This window comes from Fundulus heteroclitus, chromosome 23 (assembly GCF_011125445.2).
Source record: "Fundulus heteroclitus isolate FHET01 chromosome 23, MU-UCD_Fhet_4.1, whole genome shotgun sequence".
Taxonomy (NCBI): Eukaryota; Metazoa; Chordata; class Actinopteri; order Cyprinodontiformes; family Fundulidae; genus Fundulus; species Fundulus heteroclitus.
This window is the reverse complement of record NC_046383.1, coordinates 8559133-8576678: the sequence shown is the minus strand read 5'-3', so window position 1 is coordinate 8576678 and position 17546 is coordinate 8559133. Positions and strand designations below refer to the sequence as shown.

General features: G+C 37.5%; 1 protein-coding gene across 1 annotated transcript in view; it reads left to right on the top strand.

Moving 5' to 3' along the window:
- fat2 (FAT atypical cadherin 2) overlaps positions 1-9276 on the top strand; it is a 120670-nt gene extending 111394 nt beyond the window's left edge. Inside the window, exons 26-29 of the mRNA XM_012861754.3 lie at positions 532-631; positions 725-873; positions 2376-2650; positions 7636-9276. Coding sequence (XP_012717208.2) covers positions 532-631; positions 725-873; positions 2376-2650; positions 7636-8132 — 1021 coding nt within the window. The 3' untranslated portion in view covers positions 8133-9276. The remainder of the gene's footprint in view (positions 1-531; positions 632-724; positions 874-2375; positions 2651-7635) is intronic.
- Positions 9277-17546: the final 8270 nt, after the last annotated feature.

Sequence of the window (17546 nt, the reverse complement as noted above, 5' to 3'; positions counted from 1 at the left end):
ATCCAAATTCACTTGTGGCCCATTAACTTGCCCTTTTAGCTTTTAGCTGCACTTGATCATTTCATATTTTTTAAAAAAAAGAGAGAAGAATCCTGATGATCTGTTAGAAATCAAGATTACATTTATCGTTGATATTTTTAAATTCTATAAGAAACAAGACAAAACAAAAATATTCTAATGGTGACATCACTTAAATCTCTGTTAAACTTCTGTTACCTGGCAAACAAGTAGACCTGAGTTTAAATATGCGTCTAACGGAATATTGCAATGGGCCAGACGATGAGGATAATTTTAGGATTTGTGAATTTAAGGGCTGCATTTTCGTCATGTATTCCAGTGTTGTTGTTTCAATCATCCAGGCTGTGGTAAATCTAAGTGCTGAAACTGAACACAACTGACCCAAAAAAAGAAATTCAGTTGCCGTTTTGTTTTTTTTATCTGCTTAGAACAAGAAGAACCACACATGCTCCTGGTGCAAGCTTGCAAATGTATGCCTCTCCGGTCTGTTAAATCTATCTTTTCTTGATCTAGATGCCACAATGACCTTGATGTCTGTGTGCCTGGTTTATGTCCAGGAGAATATGACTGCAGTGTTGTCAATGGCTCCATCCACTGTGATCCGCTGCAGCTGGTCAGTTTTCTGGAACCCCTCACAGTACGGTACTAGTCACTGTAATGTCTCCTCCATTGTAAGTCGCACTCATATTCTCCTATCCTCCATCAGAGGTCTATAAAGATTGGCTCTGTGGAAATCATGGAGATCTGTGCCAGTGGTGTGGGAATCGTCTTCCTGGTGGGAGTCTTTGTTTGCATCAGGAAGTGTTATGTTAAGCAGAAGAAGAAAAAACACACGTGTGTCCAGGACTCAAATGGGTAAGCAAGATATATTTCTCTTTTTTTTAATCATGTGTAAGTTTCATTTTGCACAGGTACATCTAAATAAATTTGGATATCTTCAAACAGCTGTTTCATTAATTCGATTCAGAAAGTGAAAACAATGAATGCACTGATTCACTGCACACACGGCGATACATTTCACGTGTTTATTTTTGGCCATTTTGATTATTACGGCTTATAGCTCCAGAGATCCTAAAATAAAAAAAACTTTAGCAAATAAATTAGAATATTGCAGAACAAATATGTTGCGCCTAATTTGGCATGTGTCCAGTGGAAAGTCACTGACACCCTCCACATTTAGGAATCTTAAATCAAAGCTGTTTAAATAATCTGTCTATATGACTTGATAGAATTTACTTTTTAAAGTGCCTTGAGGTGGCATGTGTTGTAAATTGGTGCTCTGTTAATAAACAGAACTGAACTGGATTTAAAAAGATGGGAGAAAAAGGAGCACAAGCAACAGGAGTGACCTCAGCCTAGAAAGGATTGTTATAATTAAATATAATTAAAGATGCTGGGGGAGGATTCCCCTCAGCGGTGCTAGAATCTGATATCCTCCATGCCAAAATGCATCGATGCTGTAATTCAAATACTGGACAGTAAATGGACAAATGTAATAATTTAATGTTCTTTCAAAAGCTGTAAGGCGTTGTTACATCATCAGACATAAATGTTTGAAATATGCCTTTTAGTGTCTAATAAATACATACAATGTAATTTTCTATGTGGGAGTGGTGGGCTGTTGGTTACAGAGCCGGGCTTTTGCGTCTTCGAGAGGCACCAAAGGTTGTTGGTTTGAAACTCCGTAACTCTGGGTCCCTGAGCAAGACCCTTGACCACAGATTGCCCCCGGTGCGCCCCGAAGGGATGGGTTATACTCAGACACAAAATTTCCCCTCTGTAGGACTATAAAGAGGAATGTATGTTCATTATTATATTTATTTTAATAGTTTCACTAATTGGATTTAATTACTGACGCCTACAGCTCTTTGGATCATGACATTCTGATTGAGGTTCCTGTAGTTGTTCCAAGAACCATAAATAAGCAGCAGTAAAGTTTTTCTGTCATTCTAAACTTGCTGTTGATTTTCAAAAAGTATTATCACCGTCACTTCTGGCTCACTTTATTTTTTTTTATGTACTTGTCAGCCTTGAAAACTCATTAAAGTCTAGACAGCTACATAATGGTTTCCTTTTTTTCAGGTTCTACTGAAACTCACTTACCTCTCTGTCTTAGATTAAAAAAAAACACAGTTTAAGAAAAGGATGATGCAAAAGTCTTAACTTTCCAAGAGTTTTTTGTAGAGCAGAGACAAACCAGAAATTTTCCAACTCAACGAAAAAGCTCAAACATTCAGAGCGGAAGAGGAACCCACTATTTAACTTGTTTTTGGGTGACCACAGGTTTGAACATCTGCGCTGGACTACATGCTGACAGGGTCAAATTTAACTGAAACCCTCTTTATTGATGCCTGCAGGTATTTCCAGCCCAGTCTGCCTAAGAGACTCAAAGCAGAATGCAAAGAGGTCAACCCCACTGAGGTGAGCTCATTGGTGACCTCCACCAACAACCTGGACCACACGCCGTTCAGATCGCTGAGGCCCCGCAGCCAAATCAGTTCGTCGGGAGGCGGGTCCCCCAAGGCGCAGCGGCCGGTTGTGTGCAGCGTGGCCCCCAACCTTCCTGTCAGACCGCCGTCGAGCTCTGACAACGACTCCATCAGGAAGAGCCAGTGGGACATGGACTATGAAGGTGTGAAGCGGTTTCTTTTAAGCATTTATTAGGATGAACAGTCAAGGATATTTGGTCAATAAATCACTTTTTGGCTTTGGCAATTCTGTCTGAGCGAAAAGATTTAGAATTAGATATACGTTTTAAACATCTGAATCTGATTTTAACTATGGAAAATAAGCAAGAGCGATGGATTAAAATATTGGCTCTAGCCAGTATGGCCAGTGTTAATAGTGTTAGTTTTTATTAACTTATACGATTTTCACATGTTCTCAAACAGTTTTATGGTCATAATATAAAACAAGCTTAGAATATGTGAAATTTGTTGGTTTAAATGAACCTATAAATGTCTAAATCTTCTACTTTTACAATTCTTACTTTTTCCTCAAAGAAAAATTCAGGCACTCTTATTCATTGATTCAAATTCATAATAAAATATTCCAAATGCATTTTAAAAACTTCAAATGGCAGGAGACACATCTCGTATTTCTAAACAGTCAGGATTCATAACTTTCAATACTTTGAGGTAAAGAAAAGGGATTAATGTCAGCAACTATTGAAAGTGAAAGTAAAGACACTCCTACTCAAGGAAATCACAGTTTAAGAAACTTGGAAGAAACTATGATGAAGGAGTTGATCCAACAGGCTGGGTTTCATTAAACCCAAACCTTCCTAGCAGTTTATGTGAACACCAAGGTCACTGTTTTCACATCCTAATGCCTCTAAGTAAATTCTTTATATGTTAGCATTCTTAGATTATAAAAATGTAAGAAAAACTCAAACAACAAATGAGAAATGAGCTTTTATATATACTATATAATAAGGTCATTTGATGATTTTTATTGTGGCTAACGCTATGAAAGTTGTTTGCAGTAGCTTCTACGCATTCATTCAGTTATTTTTGCTTTTGTTCGCTGATCATTGCTCCTCAGCTGTAACTCATACGGCTAAAGATGGAGGCAGGTAAAAGAGAGGGAGATCAGGTTTTCTTCATGCCGGGGCTCCCCAAGGATCACCGCTATGGCAGGTCATTTATCTGCGCAATAAAGGACACATCAAGAAGTTCTTCACGTGTTATTTAAGTCTTTGTTACAAAGGGACAGCATCTGAATTATATTCCATATTAAACACTCTCTGAATGTTGGTCTTAGTATTCTAAGATTTTACTAGGAATCAATTCCCAGGTCGTGCAAGTTTGGACTAAAAAGCTAAAGGGTCAAGGTATGAGTTAAACAATCAAAAGACCCTGTCAATTTTATTAAGGGATTTATGGCTACCAAAACTAAATATTTATTAAATGTGTTGTAAATCATCTTTCATCCTGTTTTTTTTTTACTGGACTAAAGTGCATGATCAATTTCAGAGGTACTAATATATAATATAGTATATAGACCATTTATGAGTGGTTAAATGAAAAGTTTGAGACTAATTTGTACCAAATGTTTTTTTCAATATTGGCGAGCACTTATTACTCAGGGGGAGATGCTTGTATAAACAGCTCCAGCTTGCTGAGTAAAGTCCTCCACCCTTATTTGGTGTGTTTTTCTAGGGTATCAGCCAACGGCTACTACAGTGAGCCAGGTCCCTGCTACAAATTGGCACAGTCGATATTCATCCATAATTATATGCATTTTTTCTTTTTATGCACCGTTTCACCGGTTTATTATGGATACAGGTCCTGAGGCTGCAAAAATTCATTAGCTCTTTGATCAAATTGACTTAACATCAAATAAAAAATATTTTCATAAATCATTTTTTTATTCACCTTTCTTTAGGACTTACCTATTATTCCCCATTGCTCCTGAGGTTGAAGGAAAAAAGTAAAAAAAACACATTTGAAAACAATTTATAAATGCCTTCATTGCTCCAAAATTCTGAGCTAAATCTTCCTTTTATGGCTGTTCAATTATGTTTACAAAGTTTTTGATTTATATTCATCCAAATAAAGAAAATGTTAGTCTAATGTTTGTTTGTTTGTTTTAAGATAACATGAATTTTAAAGCCACAGTTAGGAATTCTGATCATAAATGGTTTTGTTTAAAGGTTTGCATTTTGTCACTATTAGTTATTTGCCACAAACATCCAGCAAGTGCAAGACAAATAACGGAAAGTTGGAAAACAACTAACTTACAACACAGCCTGTGTTTTTAAGTAAAGCCTTCTGGAGCTAATATACCGTCCTGCAGCAGCAAACTGAGCAAACTCCTTCATTCTCTGCAGAATGAGAACCACGCTGTTCATTATCGGAGGTTGTTGAGCAGAGGAGCGTGTGGCAATTACAAACACAGAGTCTGAATGAATGAATATTAAGTCGAAAGAGGTACATCTGAACTCTGAGGTTTTCATCACTGAAGCCTAAAGATGTCTGCTGTGCAAGTCTTATAGCAAATTTTATTGTCTCTGTCCCTTTTAATTATCAGTGTCCATTGGATCCCCTTTATTACTCTACATCACATTTCATTTCCTTTGTATTGCCTCTGAAGCTGCTTTATTTTTCCCATCTTTCCGTCACTCTTTGTTTTTTTTCTCCTTGTACTAACCTGATTTATTTTTTTTCTACCTTCTTGGTGCCATTTGTAGTTCTCCAGCTACTTTAACTTCGATTCTTGACTTACTCTAGAAATGGTTGAGATTTGCTTAATGACCCACGGAACATTTAGAGTGTTTTCTTTGAGCAAACTATAAAATGCATCTGTATCGGTAGTTTGAGACTGAGGCATAGGAATCTTTAAAATTCTATGCTGGAAGGTGTTGTACTGTCCTTTTTACTATAGATTGGTCTTTGTCACTAAAAGTGGTTTTCCAATTCTAACATTTAGGCCTCATATGTAAGAATTGATTGTGTTAGGTTTGTTTCCGTGTGTGTTGTGTTACTAGGCCAGATATTTAATTTAAATGATCAGCATAGGGTATTTTTTTAGATACAGAGGCGAATTTGGGCCTCAGCATATACAGTTCCCACGCTCCGTTCTCTGATGCTGATTACAGGAAACGTCTCAACAAAAAGCTCAGGTCACCTTGGCCAAAGGTTTCCCTGCCAGCTCTAGCCTGGAATATATTTTTGGTTCATCTCTTAGGAAATCAGAACCACGTTGGCAACACATGGAAAGTTAGACTTGGCCTAGTGTCTCTGTCCATAAAGGTGTTAAGAACTAGAATCAGGCAAACCCAGTATTCAAACCAAACAAGCGAGGTATAAGCAAAAAACAGGATTTAACAATAAAACAGGGACAGGCTAGGCTCAATGGTCAAAATGGCAGTCCAAAATCCGGTACACGAAAGGCAGTCCAAAACAGGCAAAAGTACAATCAAGGCTAAGGCAAAAACTCCAAATATCCTAAGGCAGGTCCAGGTCAGAGAAACAGGTAATCAATAGTACAGGGCAGGAAAATCAGGTTCAGGGGTTAGGCTGGCTCAGAAGTCAAAAAGGCAATCCGGGTAATATCAACAGGTTATCAGAATAAGAACGCTGGACAAAACTCACCGAAGGCTCGTTAATGATCTGGCGGAGAACTAAAGACTGAGGCAGAACTATATAGTGAAGTGCACAGGTGAAATGGAGTGAAAAACTAATCACAGGGAAACAGCTGGAACTAATCAGAGGCAGGGAAGTGACTGACAGAGAACTGAACTGATAGGTTGGTGACTGCTGACAGGGGAGTGACAAGCTAATAGGGTAAAAACAAGGAGGTGAGCTGGCAGGTGAACAGAACTGAGCTAAAAGCTTACAGAACCCTAACAGATGGTATAAAACAAAGAACAAAATCAAACCACAACAAAAACTCAAACTATTCCATAATTCAAAACTAAGACACAACCTAAAATCATGACAAAAGGCAAAAAAACAAAAACAAAAAAGAAAACATAAAGTAATGAGGAGCAGAAACAATTACACCACCTACTGTTAAACAACTCAGTCAGGCCTGATGACTTCAAATGGATTCTTTGTGTTTCGTAGTCCGTGCCCTACTCTCAGCCTTAGCTGTTCGCCCTCATAATCTCAATCACGGAGGGGTTAAGAAAACTTGTGCTCACTGCACATTAAGCAGTCTGGTTTGGAAAAATCTACTATTTTTTAAACTCTCAAATTTAAAATTTTAGGGGGTAAACACAAGATAACATAAAAGCATCTCAAGCTCATGGCTACAGTAAGATGTTTTGGATACTTTTTCTTTTCCTTGACAAGCAACTGAAAGCAACTTGGAAAGTTTAAAAAGCAACAACATGAAGATGTTTTGTTGTGAGTGAAATTCTGACAGCATGATAACCTTTAACACAATTCAACAGCTTCTTGGATTTCATTAAAAAAAAAAAAAAAGTTTTTTTTCTCTTTTCAAAAAGACAAATTTAAACTTTAAGCTTTATCCTAAAATATGTGACTCCTGGTGGTGTACTTGGGCTGCGATGACTTTTGTAAATCTCAGGTGCATCAAAAAAAGACAGACATTACATAAAAAAGCTGAAGGTGTCCCTGCTGAGGTTTCCAGCTGAAACGTAATAATGTTGAAGGAAGATGAGAAGCATTCTACAGGTGCTTTTCTCAGAAGGTTTTTTTTTTTTTTTTGCTTAGCATGCCCTCAGGTAAAATGTGGGGACGTCATACTGACTCTTCTTTAGACACTCTGCTTCTCCCTGCTCTGCCTGTCAAAACCACTTGAAGGATTTAACATCCATGTCCTTGCAGCATCGACTTAGTCAAACGTTTGTGCGCCACACACACTGACTCCAGGTGTTTCATATTTTTAATGACAGTGGGTAATGATTCAAACATATTCAAAGCCCAGTTTGCCAGTTTTTCATTTATAGAGAGAGCACTTCCAATCAGAGCAAATAGTAATTTGCAACTTTCCAAAGTACATCGCTATACTTTTCGAACAGTCTACATTAGGAATAACTACTAGAAACAAAATAATTCTCACTCCGGTTCTGTAAATGTAATCTTGTAAAAAAGTGATTGATTGTTTCGGAGCAAATTCTGACGTTTTCTCCTCCTCTCTCCTGTCCAGTCTACCCGGCAGACCCCGACTACTACGGACGCCCAACGGTCCGGGAGTTCCCCCAGTTTGACATCGTGGAGGACACCTACCCCACCTCTACTGTGGACTCTCGAAGAAACTCCCGTTTTGGGGGCTTCCCATTCCCGCTGGATCGCTGCGATCGGCGGGCCCCGCTGCCACCTTGCTACAGCAACCAGAACCTGGACGACTTTTTGGGGCCGGACGGTCTCCCTCTTCCCAGCTCCCAGTGCCCCAACGAGTACACCGCCATCAGCTACTACCCGACACAGCACACCCGCAGCCTGGACAATGTCTCTTCAGGCTATAAGAGACTCAGCATGCGTCTGAGCGTGGCCATGCCATCCTACGCTGAACAGAACAGCCCGCAGTCAGGATTAAATCCTGCCCAGCCTCAAACACGACACCCGGCGCAAAACCAACGCAGCTATGATGGGTCAAGCATGGTGGAGAGTGATTACGGGAGCTGCGAAGAGGTCATGTTTTAGGACAAAATCTACCATTTCACGCAGAGGTCTCCTCCATTCCTGGAGATTATATTAGCTCCACACATGAAAGTATGCCATCGTCAGCTACTTTTCCGTTTTAAGGCAGCTTTGTGTACAAGTACACGTCTTAGCTGGGGGTCCTACTGCAGCTGAGCTTTGATTCCTTCCATCCAATCTTCTTTTCTTTCCACCCTTATGGACATGAAAGAACCGCTGCAAATGACAGTTCAGATGTCTGATTTGTTTGACTTCCACAAGCGATGTTGTCTCACTGTGCCAGAATAGACGGAGGTCGTTTGAGATTGCTCAATCACCTGACTGGGAGAAGTTCAGCAGAAGTTCATTTTTTGTAAAAAAAAAGAAAAGGAAAAAAAAAAAAAGAAAAAAAGAAACTGCTGAAAGCAGTCACCAGAAAATATGAAGAGTGTTACCGACTTGACTGCACTCTTTGGAACTCAAAATGAGATAAAGTACGACTTGTTTAACAAACAGGGGAGGCTCTGCCTCTCAGCAGAGGAGCGAACTATAAAGCATTTCGCTGCATTTCTCACTAGAAAGCCACTCCGCACAAAACCGATCAGTTAATGCCTGCTCTCTGTCTTGAACAAGTGGATAATGTGGTTCACTAATCATAAATGCATTTTTGCTCCTGATCTTTGTCACATTGCAAGGATGCCAGTAAAATCAAGTTTAAACGTATTAAATGAGACACTCAGAACTTTAAATGCTGGTTAAGCGTTTCAGTGTTTGTTTACTCCTATGTTGTTCACATTTCCCAATGGGGGCTGGATCCTCATTTAAACGAGTGATTTGGTGATGTTATTTGTGATGTAGTATTTTTAAATGTGTTACACCGTCATCATCGTAGGGACGATTCAGCAGCTTCAGTGTCTATGAACATTTCCTCCCGGATTTTAATGAGTGCAGAGTGGATTCTGGTTCAAAGTTTGGGATTAACCGCTGCTCAGCAATGTTTCCATGCTTGATGTTAATGGGAACACTTAATATGGAAGTTTTGCCGCAGCGAAGAAAAAGCTTGTTCAGCCATTTAAAACGGTGGAAAATACAAGGCTGATTAAGAAAATTCCTGTTTCAGTCAAAAAGCTACTTTTGCTGCATACAGCACATTTAAAAAAGAAAAAAAGTAATCATGTAAAGTTTATGTTTGGTAGCAGCAAACAGTATTTATAAAATTTTCATAAAAAAAAAATCAAATGATCTAATAATCTAATAATCTATATCTTACCATTGTTTGGTCCAAATTCCAAGATCTGCACTCTTTACCTGACTATAAGTGGTTAAAATAGTTTTCTTAAATCATAACTAGCAAAAAATATACAGACTTTAAGTAATTTCAGTGGTACTGATTTAATGAGATTTTCTTGTAGATTAAAAACCACCTTAATGTAAGTGACTGACTGTAATAGTCTGCCCACCTTTGTTGTTCATCTGAAGAACATTAAGTTCCTTCATGAAGTGTAATAAAGACGCACAGTGAACTTCTGCTTAATTGTTCATTCACAAAGGAAATCTGAATGCATCATATACAAGTAGAAGATGAGTTTGAAGAACAGACACACATGCAAGTTATTTAAATTAATACAGATTCAACCTTAGAGCGCAAATTGATTAAATCAAAGCTGTAAACAGTGATTTATATCAGTGGTATGAAGCTTTTTGGAGCTCTTATCTAAAAGTTCACATTGTTTCTAAATTCATTATTTAAAGGTATAGTGGACGATCTTTTTTCAGCTTTGAGTTCTGAGGGGCGTCACCTTATCTATTGGTTGTCCCACATGCCAATCATTCTGACTAAAGTAGTTAGTTTCCTGTTGCTGGCTGCGCACTCCGGTTAGCTTCGGTGTTAGCCGTTCATTGTGGCTCCACTGCTCTCACCGTATAATTTGACAATGAGAGTGGCAAGAAGCAAAGTGTCTTACAAGTTTACGAGAAGAGGAGGAAAGAAATAAAACCAGAGTGTATTTGGGAGATTTTTTTTCCCAATGAGATCTGCAGAAGAGCAGATGAAATAATCTTGCGTCTGCACAGTTATTCAAACAGGCACATGGGAATTTCTAACTTACATCTCTGGAAAAATCGTCCACTCAACCTTTAACGAGCATAATCTAATGGATTCTTGACTGCTTCTTTGCAAAATACTAAGCTAATGAAACTGACATCTAAGTTTCTGTTATAGGCATGTCTATTCTATCTTGCAAATTGTTATGACTTTTAAAGAACAGTAACGATTCATTCTTGTTACAAAGCAAACTTATTGGTTTATGCACACTTCAGCTGTCAAATGATTACCCATCATTCGCTTCTTTAATATCTGCTGCATGGATTTCCAGGCCTGTTAACAATTTACTTTGTCATACACTGGATGATGTACATTCTTCTGTTACTGATGCTTTGACCTGGAAATCTTGTAAACAAGTATTGACATGTAAATAAAATTATAATTTCGTGCTGTTATAGTGCAGGATGCAAATTTGCTTGAATGTGTGTTAGATATGTTTTTTTTTATTCAATTACAAAGTTTATTTTTGTATTCATGTGGGCATCCCAATGTGTCTGTTATTTCTCTGTGAGAGATTTTCTTAACGTGTGCTTCACTCCTTTTTTTTGCTTCTAAAAGTGAATAAACAATGTGTTGAAATTTCTCACTTGTGAATTATGTCTCAGTGCAGGTTCATGTAAAAAGCAACAACTCAATGAGATGTGTTTTTTGTAAAACATGGCTCTGACAAAAAACATTTATCATACTGTTTTACAACTAACTCAGAGTTATTTTAATTTGAAAAAAATTGATACAACATTATCATGTAAGGCACTGTCAAAACAACGCTCCAAAATATAAAAGAAAAAAAAAACTGGTAGAAGTTAAGCTTCTCAAAACTCAAGACTTTTGAGCATGATAACAGCACTTACCAAAAACTTTATCAGATGCCTTAAATTGGCTCTAACCCTGTTCATTAAAAATCAAAATAACTCACAAGGGACTGGATAAAGCTGATCAAAAAAGAGTAAATAGGCATTAAAAAGGGTTCTTGTTTTCATTTTGGACCTGAATGAATTTTTGTGATGCTAAACGAGTTCTATCACAGAGCAAGCTTTGACTTAAGAGTTCTCTGCCCACTAAAATGTGTCGGTATTCCTACATGTTCACGTCTTATTCTTCTTTAAGTTCAGACAGGTTTAGTGCCTCTTTGTTCACAATGTTCACATATAGTATCATAGATTGAACATAATTAAATATCAAAAATAATTATTGTATAAATTGGGCGTTGGTTAGGACAACTCAGACTGAACTTTTCCTTTACATAACTACTTGTATTAGATACTTATCTCCCTAATTCTATCATAATCCCTCTGCTATATCTATAAATCAAAGGCCTTTCTCTTTGAGATAACATGTAACATTAATATAAATTCACTTTAATTTATATAGCACCAAACCACAGCAGGACTTATCTCAAGGCACTTTCCAAAGTCAGTTTAATGGGTGCCATTAAGTCTTTTTTAAAAACCCAGCTGACAAACATTGTCTGCTAATTTAATTGGGTTGTATTAACATCAGCAGCAATACTACAGACATTATCACTGGTAAATGTCATCATTACTTATGAAATTCCTTCACATTCTGTGGCAGGCGTTGATAATTTCTCCTTTCAAGCCAAAAAACCCACTTGAGACATTGTGATAAATAAACTCACCCAAATCTAGAATAAATTCCGTGAAATTAAAAATTAACATTAATTATTCAGTGTAAACAGGATATTAAAACATTTTTTACCTTCAGTTGTGACAAAGGGGAAGATAACAACTAGCAGCTGAAATATGTTACTAATAATTCAAATGTTATGCAGGAAGCTGGTCGAAAAATAGCCCTTCAAGATTCAGCGGACAGAGTGCCCTCACCACAGATGAGCGCTCTGGAGTTTTACAGGAAACAAAACGACACACAGACTGATTTTCTGTTTACTAACTAATCAATTACGTACTTACTTGAAGATGTTAGTATGTATGACTTTAAGACTTTAAGAATAAAGCTTGTTCGTAAAATCTTAAATGTAAATGTAGCACGTTTAGAAACAGTAACAATTGTCCAAAGTGTCTTCACAATTACACCTACCAAGGGCGGTTCTAGACAGGGGCCAACAGGGGCCCGTGCCCCTGTAGAATTAGTCCTGGCCCCAGTTATGGCCCCTGTACATAATATTAAATAATTTTCTTGTGGCAATACATGCTGGCACAGAAACCGTCACTGATTGGTCCCATATGCAGTTAAATTTTTTACCTTTATAGTTTTACTTTAACAATGATTTTAAAATGAAGGTGTTGCACTTTTTGCCTACGTTATGTTGCCATGCAGGTTCAGTTTAAGTAATTTATTGGTTCTGAAGGTCAGGTAATAATCAGGGCTGGGTGTGGCTTAGGTAATTGAACCAAAAATTGTTTTTAATCAGTTTCATTAATGGTATATACCTTTATTCATTTTTAAAACTATATAATTTTAACCAAGATGTTAGGTTTCAATGAGACAGACTTGCATAAATTATTTTTAGCAAACAATGTAAATGCAATGTAAATTTTCTGTTTATATTGATATTTTATTTCAAAAGTGACAAATAAGATAGTGTTCATACCCATCTCAATAAACAAAAGGCAATTATTTATTAGAATTACAGCAATCGAAGCCCTCGTATAAGAGACAATGCCGATATTTCCATTGGCATTTTAACAATTTATGTTTTGTAAAAAAAGACGAATAAATAAACAAACAAACAAATAATTTATGGCATTTTACCCATTACCCTAGTCATTCACTCCTTTCATACATTCGCTATTGAATTCAAGGGCACGGTGAAGCAGTTGGTGCTTACATACACCTACATTATCTATCTATCTATCTATCTATCTATCTATATATATATATATATATATATATATATATATATATATATATATATATATATACATATATATATAGCCCTGCGACAGACTGGCGACCTGTCCAGGTGAACCCCGCCTCTCGCCCAGTGAACGCTGGAGATAGGCACCAGCAACCCCCGCGACCCCATGAGGGATTAGGTGAGTCAGAAAATGAATGGATGTATGTATATATATATATATATATATATATATATATATATATATATATATATATATATATATATGACAAATATGCATCCTGCTGCAGTTCTCATTCAAACTAGAAAGAGGATTAAAATCCTCTGTACTCAAAGGTCACATTTTCAGTATTCCGTGAATAGATAATGAGCTCCAATCCTTCTTCACTGTGCGTCTTCATATATGATCAAAGCATGCTCATACTCTGAACACGATTCAACTTTACTTCATCCTTCCCTCTTATTTCATTCATGTCTGAATGAAATTGAGTAGTTCACCTCAGGGTAAAAGGCTTTCTCATACACTTAACTTTTTCAGGTGCTGCCATGTTGATAAGGAAAAGGTTTCTCCACTCTGCTGGGAAGGGAAGAAGGGAAGAAAAAAGTCCTTCATCTCTGTAAAGTTCCCTTAAGTCCATAAGTTACTTGTCTCTTGCAGGTTTCAGTGACTCTCCTTGTGTCCAAGATTAAAGCGCTGAAATTCCACAATGATTATAGCCCTCATTTTTGGTGCAATTCAAACAGAATTGGATCCACTGCAGTTTGCTCACTTTGCAGGCAGAGGTGGTGCGGAGGTCACAGGCAGTCTTTAATGTGGTCCTCTTGCAACAAATTTTACTTGATTGCTTTTTAGTAACAATTTCACAGCCTTTAAAAGTATCAAACCTTGCATTTTGATAGACCAGCCGTCACAATTTTAACCTCAAATTTAAATGTTGGCTTTCTGATTTTTAATGTTTCATAAAAGTCTGTTTAGCATGGTTGTTTTTAACTTTCTACGCTAGTAAAACATTTTTTACTGAACCATTTGATGTTGAAATATGTCACATAGGGATGTAACGATAGTGCTCTCTCTATAAACGATAGAAATCACCGCTCGTCACGTACTTCAGTCTTAAAGATGTGGTTCTGTTCAATTTTGGTTTGCTTCAATCTAAAGAAATAAATGAAAAGTGGTCTGTAAAGAGCTGTCTGGAGCTGGATGGATGGATGGATGGATGGATGGATGGACGCATGCATGCATGGATTAATCCATGGATTATACAACAATACAACAATAAAACCACTTGAAAACAGTCAGTTTTGCAGTTTTTCAAAATCTTGTTTACATTTATTCAAAATCTTCTTGATTACCCATATTAAGTAGAGAAAGAATCATCAGACTTTGCTATTTTATCAGAGGCTCAGAGATCTAAAATTAATTTATGCTTATATTTTTCCCCACTAAATGTCGAAAAAGAAGTGACTTTCTCAGAATGCACTCTATCAGAGCAGCAGTGCTGTGTTGCAAACCTGTTAACCTGCTTGCTAGCATTACCAGGAGATCTAACCCTGTTTATTTTATCCAAACTGCTCTCGGCCTCTTGAATTACACGCTGTACATTTCCATGTTTCTGCAGATAAATTATTTGCTGAGAACAAACCTTATAGACAGAGTAAAAATGTTCTTGCTCAGATTCAAATTAATTCCAGATGCAAAAAGCATATACTTGGTACTTCAAATACCTTAAAACAGCTAAAGTTTAAATGCCAACAGATGATGAAGTGTGATAATTTAAAGGTTACAGTGGCTGTATGTGGAAGGAGGGGAGACATACTGTAGTTACTGACGTGTGTCGTTTCTTTTTATATTCTCACTTTTTTGTCTTTGCTGTCAGAAGAACCTGAGGCATAAATGAGCCGTGACCCCTGTTAACATCTCCTCGCTGTCTGTTAACTACAGTAAGCAGCAGATTCACATACATAACACATTAGAAATGCTTCTAACAGGCATCGTAGGTATACATGATGGACATATGGATACAGACGGTTCTCTAGAGCTCAGATCTACAGATCGCAGTGCATCTGCACTCAGCTGTTCATTCCTGAAATCTGGCCTTGATGGTTGTAAGAAGGAAGCCATTGCTAAGATAAAGTGTTAAGAACTCCCAAAATGTACGTATTGACATACAGTACAGGCAAAATGCTACTCACAGGGCTAAACTAACACTTTGAACAACAAATCTGCATGGTGAAACATGGTGGTGGAGGCATCATGTTGGGGAGCTGCCTTCCTTCAGCAAGGACAGAGAAGCTGGTCAGAGTCGATGAGAAGGAGATCCTGCAAAAGAAAACTTGCTATTGGCAAGAAAATCTTGAGACCCGGGGGAAGTTAGTCTTCTATCCAGCAGGACAACTAATCAACCAGTGCAAGAATACAATGGATACCATCAAATCACATTCATGTGGTAGAATGGCCCAGGCAAAGCTAAAACGGGACTGGGATTGTGAATCTGCAGCAAGGCTTAAAAATTCAAAGTGACTGAGCCTGAGCTAATTTGCAAAAAGAATAGGTAAATAACTTAGTCTCTAGATCTACAAAGCTTTTTGAGACAGACCTGCAGTAAAGTAAATGTATAATTCTCGAATGTATTAACTCAAGTATTTCATTTTTTAAGAGATCTGTGGATTGATTTATGAGAAGGGTAACCGTGCACAGTGATCTGGAAGTGGTTAGAGTTAAATAATCGCACATACCTTATACATTTAGCCAGATTATGAAACTAGGGGTTGGAAAGTATTTTCTTACCGATGCCACCCGCTTACACTGGCCCCGACCTCCACGTTACTATTTGGTGGTGGGCTCACATGGAGTTGGTACCATTTAGTTTTTTCTTCTGTCTGAGCCCCGCTGAGCTCCAGGACAAAGATGGAGCGCTCACTTCCAGTCAGCGGACCTCTGAGCCCATCCCCTCTGATCCAGGAACACTCTGTGAACCTGCAGGAGGAGCTGCATTTAGGTGGGATGTCTGGGTTTCAGTCCTGAACTTGTTACTTCTGCAATGTGTGAAAGAAAATGTATATTTCCTTTATGTGAGACTCCAGTTACTGTTTACTTCATGTTTGCTATTCATAGATAATTTCTATGCGACCTTACTCAGATCCAGCCTAACATTGACGAAAAATAAATATTTGTTGGGTTTAGTAAAGATATTACGCAAAAATAATTTGAGAAAATATAAAATCCTAACATTTGAGTAATCACACTAAATGCACACACAGGCTCACACACACCTAACGCTAACCTCTAATATATGCATTCCCACAAAAGGTTAAAAATTACTATAATTTCAGTCAGATAATTAAAGAGTTTAAAGTTATCACTCTCAACACAGGTCTAGCCTTAGCTGCTAAACCTAGAGCCAATTAAATCAAAGTTCTACTTGTTGACATAAAACTCCAAATTATTAACTTGATTTTCAGGTGAAGAACCCTCGTTTGTTTGCAGCAACACGTCAACTTTGTCTAGAGATAACTAGAAACTACTGTATTTTTTTAAAAACTGATTGCAATAGGGGAAACAATATTCCCTGTCATGGTTTAGGTTTTTGTTTGTTTATTTTGGACTTTTCTGGACCATCCTATTAGTCTGTCACCTCTCAGCCACCAACCACTATCCAATCAGCTCAGCCACCAGTCAATTAGCCCAAAGTAACTCCACCTGCTGCCAGTAATTACTGCCAACTCTGCTCACCTGTTCACCTGTTTACATATGTAAACAGGTGAACTGTTTATATATATATATATATATATATATATATATATATATATATATATATAAGAATGATAAAATAATCTGCTCAGCTTGAGTTAAAAGCCTGTGGAAACACGTGGGTTTTTAACAAATCCTTAAAAGTGAAAAGCGACTGGTTGTCACTGTTTCCAGTGTTGCACCAATCAATTGATGTGGACATACTGGCAGCTCAAAATGTGAGGCATGCCTAACAGATGTGTGTTTCGTTTAGGACAATATCAAACTCACAGGATTTTTTTTTTGTGTACTTTTTTTGTGTACTTGGTTGCTGTTTAGTGATTCCATAGCTATAAATGTAAACTACATTTAATAAATGCTGGTAATCCAGTTTTGCTTGGTCTAGCTCAGGGGTTCCCAAACCTCTCAGCCTGCGACCCCCAGACTAACTGCCAAAGGCTGGTGGCCCCCTTTTGACACGGGGTATTTTTGTTTTATTGAAATTCCGAGGATAAAGTGATAAATAAAGTAGTAATTTTTTTAGAACTAATACAAAAAAGCACAGCCTTCTCCATTGTGTTAGGATAAAGAATGTTGAGCATCTTGTCAAGTTGTACCTTGGTATTTCACAAATATGAAAATACTAAAACATGTGTGACTTTATTCTCATAATATTAGGACTTTGTTCTGGTAATAATTCCCAAAAATGTTCTCATAATCATCATAATCCCCGCAGTCCCCCAACCCCCAAAAAAGAAAAATAAATAGAAT